The sequence below is a fragment of the Alosa sapidissima genome, chromosome 20 (assembly GCF_018492685.1).
Source record: "Alosa sapidissima isolate fAloSap1 chromosome 20, fAloSap1.pri, whole genome shotgun sequence".
Taxonomy (NCBI): Eukaryota; Metazoa; Chordata; class Actinopteri; order Clupeiformes; family Clupeidae; genus Alosa; species Alosa sapidissima.
In genome coordinates, this window is record NC_055976.1 from 16,767,475 (window position 1) to 16,774,974 (window position 7,500).

The 7,500-nt window shown below is 43.4% G+C and overlaps 2 protein-coding genes across 2 annotated transcripts in view; one reads left to right on the forward strand and one right to left on the reverse strand.

Moving 5' to 3' along the window:
* The window catches only part of insyn1 (inhibitory synaptic factor 1), a 75,529-nt gene that overhangs the window by 25,017 nt on the left and 43,012 nt on the right, over nt 1–7,500 (reverse strand). The gene's annotated exons all lie outside the window — the stretch shown is intronic.
* LOC121694717 overlaps nt 4,022–7,500 on the forward strand; it is a 5,894-nt gene continuing 2,415 nt past the window's right edge. The window contains exon 1 of the mRNA XM_042075007.1: nt 4,022–4,834. Coding sequence (XP_041930941.1) covers nt 4,030–4,834 — 805 coding nt within the window. The 5' untranslated portion in view covers nt 4,022–4,029. The remainder of the gene's footprint in view (nt 4,835–7,500) is intronic.

Consider the following 7,500-nt stretch of genomic DNA (forward strand, 5'->3'; position numbering starts at 1 on the left):
TGTGTCCTCCCACAGCAGATGATGCATTCCTCTCTCCCTCTCTCTGTCCACACACACACACACACACACACGCGAACATAACACACACACACAAAACCATCCTCCCTTTCAATTTCTTCCTCCTCACTTTCAGCCTTCCTATTCTCTCCATCTCTTCAGTACAGTTTCCCCTATCTATCCCTCCTCTTCCTCCTCTCTCTCCTCTCTATCCCTCTCTCCCTCCTCTCTCTCCTCTCTCTCCTTTCTATTTCTCTCTCCCTCCTCTCTATCCCCCTCTCTCTCTCCACTTTCTGACTCCTCTCCTTTTTCAACTTTTTATTTCCTTCTATCTTGCTCTTCATTTCTCCTCCTCTGTATCTCCCTCTTCTTCTTTCATTCTCTTCTGCCTCAGTTCTACCCCTCCATCTATTGAATCTCTTTCAGATCAAATCAAATCAAATGGTGCTTTATTGGCATGAATGAATAAAGTCACTGTTGCCAAAGCTACAGGAATACAGTATGTTGAAATGTTAATAATCAACTTTACAATAATATTGATATCAAGCTCAAATTAAACAATGAAAGGAAACAAAATTAAATAAAAGGATAAATGGTAATGCTACCAAAAGGAGATTACTGTAATAGCTTCAGCAATAGTGCTATATTGTAGAAAACTCTATCTCTCTCTCTCACTCTCTTTATCTCTATCTCTCACCCTCTCTGTCATTTCCTCTCTCTCTCCCGAAAAACCAATGATGTGATTGCAGTTCCTGATGATGGTCATGATGCTGGTGTGCTTGGCATATGGGGCTGGTATAATCCATCAAATGGTTCAAACAAGGGCATTTAAATGTCAATGGGGCTACTTAGTAACCCGTTTAACATGCCCTTGAGCCATATAATAGATCAATAAAGGGTTCTAAAAGTTCAAACCCTCTCCCTCTCTTCTAAATTCACATCAGGAGTAGAGGACAGCACACAGCAAGCCTTCTGTCCATTCCCCTCCTTCCTGCCCTCCTGCTCTGTCACTCTTTCTCTCCCTCTGTGTTTCTCTGCCTCACCCCCCTGAGTCACAACTACTTCTTCTTTCATTCTTTCCCCCCATCCTTCCTTCCTCTCCTCCTTCTGTCCTTTCCATCCTTTCTTCCTCTCCTCCTTTCTTCATCTCTTCCTTCCTTCCTCTCCTCCTTTCTTCCAACCTCCCTTCCTTCTTCCCCTCCTGCCCTTTGTCACGATTGAGGGGCCCAGTGGATTTGCAGTCATTGCTGGCAGCCTTGCCCACTGTAGGCTCCTTCACCCATTACCCTTCCCTCTTTCTCTCTCTCTCTCTCTCTCTCTCTCTCTCTCTCTATCTGTCTCTCTCTCCTTTTTTTCTAACCCCCCCTCTCTCTGTCTGTCTTCTCTCTGTATCTGTCTCTCTCATGGTTGTTTCATGAAGTGTATTTATCTTTGCTTTTTCTTGTTGACAACCATATTATTCTAGTCATGATCACTCAGCAACAGGGGCTCTGACATTGTGTAAGGTCTGTCTGTGTGTGTGTGTGTGTGTGTGTGTGTGTCTCTCTCTCTCTCTCTCTCTCTCTCTCTCTCTCTCTCTCTCTCTCTCTCTCTCTCTCTCTCTCTCTCTCTCTCTGTGTGTCCGTTTGTGTGCGTGTTGTATTTGTTTTGTGTTTGTTTCACATATGACTCTGTGTGTGTACAAAGAGGCCACACCAACATATGTTTGTGTGTGTATATCATTGTCTTTGCCCCTGTGTGTTTGTGTGTGTGTGTGTGTGTGTGTATTTGTGTGTGTGTGTGTGTGTGTGTGTGTGTGTGTGTTTATCCCACATATGATGGCGTGTCCTCTCTGTGTACACAGTGGACCAGCAACCGTCATTCAGGATGGATTATCTCTCCTATCCTCTCCTGTCACGTGACACACACACACACACACACATACACACACACACACACATCGGCTGCACATTGCCAAGGTGAAACCCATTTCCATGCGACTCTTGTCTGCCGCGCCTCCACGTCTGTACAATTAATTTCATGCAGACTGCAAACATAAATCCTCAATGATTAGAATGCATCTCTCCGTGTATGTGTGTGTGTGTGTGTGTGTGTGTGTGTGTGTGTGTGTGTGTGTGTGTGTTTGTTCCTGCGTTCCTTCTGTACTGCATACCATTAAAATGATTGTTTACTTGTATTTGTGTATTTGTATATGTGTGTGTGTGTGTGTGTGTGTGTTGTGTGTGTGTGTGTGTGTGTGTGTGTGTGTGTGTGTGTGTGTGTGAGTGAGTGAGTGTAAGTGTGTTTGTGTGTGCTGAATTATGCAGATGTTGAGGCGTCCTCTTTTGGAAGAGGTAAGGTGGAAAAACAGAGAGCAACTGCAGCTGATAACAAATTCACATTCCGTGGCCTTTACATTTTTACTTGTTTACATATTTACTTGTTTACCAATTTACAGTTTACTGATACGTTGGCCAGAGTCATGCCCTCTGCTTGACTACTGTAAGTCTCTCACTTCTGACTAAAGGGCAGTAGAAAAGAAGCCTTATTATTTGTAGCGTTACGTGTCAGCCACATAACGCTATCACCCCCTTCGCATCAACAACAAGTAGCGGTGGTAGCTCAGTGGTTAAAATGCTTCCACCGTTGTGCCCTTGAGCAAGGCACATATCCCCATGTTGCTCCGGGGACAGTGGCCCTTGTAATATAATTATCATATGTAAGTCAGATAGAAGCATATGCTAACTGAATAAATGTAAATGTAAGAAATAGGAGGCATCTAAACCTAGTGCTCACCTTTACTTGACCTGGCCTGATGTGGACTCTGCCTGTCCTGACCTAGCCTCTCTCCTAAGGTTAGCCTTAATGTTAACTAGCTCCGTACTCAGGCCAGAGGTTCAACACTGTGGGTATTATACAGCACAGTTACCACGTCAGTCACCAAAAGGGTGAAACAAGGATGATTTGAAGGGCCTGTTTATTTTTCTGTTTCACACACACACGCACACACACGCACACACACACACACACACACACACACACACACACACACACACACACACACACACACTTCCCCTGGAATATCCATATGATTTGCGTTTGATGTCCCCTGTAATGCCTACATAATATCTGTGAAATGTCCTTACAATGTCCTCTTAATGTCTTTGGTGTGCCCTCCTGTTGTCTCCTGGAGTGTCCTTTTAATGTGCATGTGAAGTCTGCCTATAAGAGGTGCTGGTGATGTCTTGCGGGGTGTTCTAACCACGTCTCTCTCTCTCTCTCTCTCTCCCCCACTCTCTCCCACTCTCTCTCTCCTCCACTCTCTCTCTCTCTCTCCCCCCCTCTCTTTCTCTCTCTCTCTCTCTCTCTCTCTCTCTCTCTCTCTCTCTTTGTGCGCATGTCGGAGTGAGTGGGCGGAGCCGAGCGTTTGAGTGAGTGTGACTGTTGGCCGCTGTGCCAGGAACAGCGTTTTTCTATCTTTTTGCTATCTTTTCTATCTCATTATTATTATTATTATTATTTTTCTTCTTTATAGTGTTAAGGGTTGGTTCTGTTTGGGTTAGTATAAGTATCACTGGCGTGGGGTTTTGTTGTTACTTGTTTTACCTGGACGTCTGCTTCCAGTGTTTGGTTGCAGCCGCCCCAGGTATGGAGAGTTTTGAAAAACTTACGCGGCGTCATGCTGTTAAAATAGCATCGAATGCCAGTGTAGAGGTTTGTAGTTTAGCAGCAGGAGAAGTTGTAGGGCATGACAATATTCTGTCAGCGGCCCGCATGAACAATGCGATTGTGCTGTTTTTGGGCACGGTTGAGTTGGCTAATGAGCTGGTTGAAAGGGGTTTAGTGGTTGACGGCATTTTTACTGTCGTCCTTCCTCTCTCCACTCCATCAAAGAAAGTGACTTTGTCAAATGTTCCCCCATTTATTAAAGATGAGGTTTTGGCTGAAATTTTATCACGGTATGGTAAATTGGTTTCCGCAATTAAAAAGATTCCAATTGGAAGCAAATCCCCACTTCTGAAACACGTAGTGTCGTTCAGGCGATCTGTATTTATGATTCTAAAAGATAACAAAGATGATTTGGACCTAACTCTAAACGTGAAGGTGGATAACTTCAGTTATGTTATCTATGCTTCAACAAGTGTCATGAAGTGCTTTGGTTGTGGGCAATCAGGGCACCTTGTTCGTGCGTGTCCTAAGGCAAAGGGGAATTCGAGTGATGTGCAAATAAATCACGAAAACACCAGTAGGCCTATGCCTAATGAAATTGTGGTAGATGAGCAGTCTACCGAAATGGGTGCGTCTACTGCTGCGGTTGCAGCACCCGCTGTATCCAGTGGGCCTTCGTCTGCCTCAGCCGAGTCAGTAGGGGCAGATCATGCTTCCCTTTTGCGGGAAGAGGTTAACGGGGTAACCCCGATTGATAAGCCAGTAGGCCGAGAACAAAGTTCTCCCACAGATGACGCAGTGAACGCAGAATCTGAGAGTCAGTCCACACAGAACTCGCAGAGCAGTGCTTCTGCTGTCAATTATGACCAAGTTCTTGCGTCTCTAGATGAATCCCTCATTGAGACGGAGGAAAATGTTTTTAAAATGCCCCCCAAAAGAAAGAGATCTAAAAGGACTAAAAAGAGCGATAATTTAACAGATCTTAGCGGCACAGATAACGAATACGAAAGTGATTTCTCTGACTGTAGCGTTACCTGTAGCTTACGTCATAGTGGGTTTGCTAGTTGCGATTATAGTGTGGAAGACATAAAATCCTTCTTGACAAAAACAAAACATATGAGAAATGTTCGGATTGACGACTACTTCCCTGATGTGGAGCAGTTCACCACGAAAACTAAATCTTTTTTGGGTGAGGGCTGCTTTACAAATCCAGAGTGCTTCCGTCTCAAAAAGATAATGACCAAGATTAACGTTTTGTTAAATAGCGATGTCTGATGTTAGTCTATTTTTCACATGTATTATGATGATGGCGTGTACACAACTCTTATATTTTTTTCTTTTTATCATGGGTGAAATCAGAATTGCTTCTTTAAATTTAAATGGGGCCAGGGAAAGAAGCAAGAGAGCCTTGTTGTTTGAAACAATTAAGAAGAATAGATTTGATGTGCTTCTTGCTCAAGAAACTCATTCTGACGCCTCAATTGCTGCTGACTGGGCAAGTGAGTTTGATGGCCTGTCTATTTTAAGTCACAACACTTCCAATAGTGGTGGGGTTGCTATTCTGTTTTCTCGGACCTTTACTCCCATTTCCTACCAGACTGAGGAATTAGTCAAGGGTAGACTCCTAAAAGTCAGAGCCCAATTTGAAAACAATTTCTTTGTTTTTTTGTGTGTTTATGCACCCACTACACCAATTGATAGAATGCTTTTCTTGAATATGCTAAATGATGCTCTACGCAATTGTGAATCTGAGGATTTTTTACTCCTGGGAGGTGATTTTAATTGTACTGAAAATGCAATGGATAGGAATCATGTAGAGCCACACATGCCCTCACGCAGAAGACTCATAGAACTGATGAATGCAAATGAGCTTGTTGATGTCTGGAGGAACTTTCACAGTACTCAGAAGCAATACACATGGGTTCACTCCTACAATAACCTTTTGTCATTGGCTAGACTGGACAGGTTTTATGGTTTTAAGCATCAGCTGAGTTTGTTTAGGAAATGTGTGATCATCCCAGTTGGTTTTTCAGACCACAGTTTGGTTTTTTGTTCTCTTTCTTTGAGTTCTGTAAAGTCTAAAAGTGCTTATTGGCATTTTAATAATAACTTGTCATCGGATGGCCATTTTAGAGAGGTATTTAGACTGTTTTGGCAGGATTTTAAGAACACAAAGCCATCTTTTAGCTCGTTGCAACAGTGGTGGGACTTTGGTAAATCACAAATAAGACAACTGTGTCAGGATTATACTTTCAGTGTCACAAGGGACATAACTCGTTCAATGATGAAACTTGAAAAGGAAATAATTGAACTCCAGCATTTAGCTGAACAAACTGGCAACCAGACTTACACAGCAAACGTTAAAGCGAAGCAGAAATCATTGGCTGACCTGCTAGGCATAAAGGCACAGGGAGCTCTGGTCAGGTCCCGCTTTCAGAGTGTGGAATTGATGGACGCTCCTTCTAAATTCTTTTTTAATTTGGAAAAAAAGAATGGACAGAGGAGGTTCATTCACTCACTGCTTTCTGAGGATGGAGTTCTGTTGTCCAATCTGGCTGAAATACGTCAGAGAGCAGTCAGTTTTTACGAAGACCTATATAAGAGTGAGAGCTCGGATATTCAGGTGGATGACCAGTCCTTCTTTGAGAACCTACCCCAGGTGGCCGAAGAGGCGAATGCAGTCCTTGGAAGGGTTTTGACCCTAGAGGAGCTGCAGAGAGCCCTCCAGAGTATGGAGTGTGGAAAGGCACCAGGGTTGGATGGTCTACCGGTGGACTTTTATAAGTCCTTTTGGTCAGAAGTGGGTGAGGATGTGCTGACTGTTCTCAGCGACAGTCTTGCCAGGAGGCGGTTGCCACTGAGCTGCCGGAGGGCAATACTCACTTTGCTCCCCAAAAAAGGGGATTTGAATGACATAAGATCATGGAGACCTGTGTCAATCCTCTGTACTGAATATAAATTGCTCTCTAAAGCGTTGGCTAATAGATTGAGTGAAGTTGTGGAGCAGGTTGTCCATCCTGACCAGACCTACTGTGTGCCAGGTAGGCTGATTCAAAATAACATTTCATTGATCAGGGATATATTTGATGTAGGTAAGCTGTTTAACCTGAAATTCGGCTTAGTATCCATTGACCAAGAAAAAGCTTTTGATCGTGTAGAGCACAATTATTTGTGGAGTGCTCTGGCAGCCTTTGGTTTTTGCCCAGAGTTTATTGATATGATTAGAGTTCTGTATTGTGACATTGAGAGTATTTTAAAGGTTAATGGTGACTTGTGTGCTCCTTTTAAAGTCCACAGGGGGGTCAGACAAGGTTGTGCCTTATCTGGTATGTTGTACACCCTGGCAATTGAACCTCTATTGGTAAAGCTGAGGAAAGAGCTGGTGGGGGTGAGAATTCCAGCGTGTGAAAGTGTTTTTAAACTGTCAGCTTATGCAGACGATGTTGCAGTACTTGTGAATGGTCAAAGAGACATAAACACTATGTTAGAGATTTTTGATGATTTTAATGTTGTTTCCTCAGCAAGAGTAAACTGGTCCAAAAGTTTAGCTATGCTGGTCGGGACATGGTTAAATGAGCCAAGTCTTCCAGCTGGCTTACATTGGGCCAGGAGTGGTTTTAAATATCTTGGTGTTTTTTTAGGGGATGAAATGTTTATTCAAAAGAACTTTGATGGGGCTGTTGAAAAGGTAAAGGGCCGCCTTGATAAATGGAAATTCCTTTTAAATAAGATATCCTACAAGGGGCGTGTCCTTATTATCAATAATTTGGTGGCATCCGCCCTTTGGCATCAGTTATCTTGTGTGGACCCTCCAGCACAGTTGCTGTCAAGAATCCAGTCAATCCTAGTGGATTT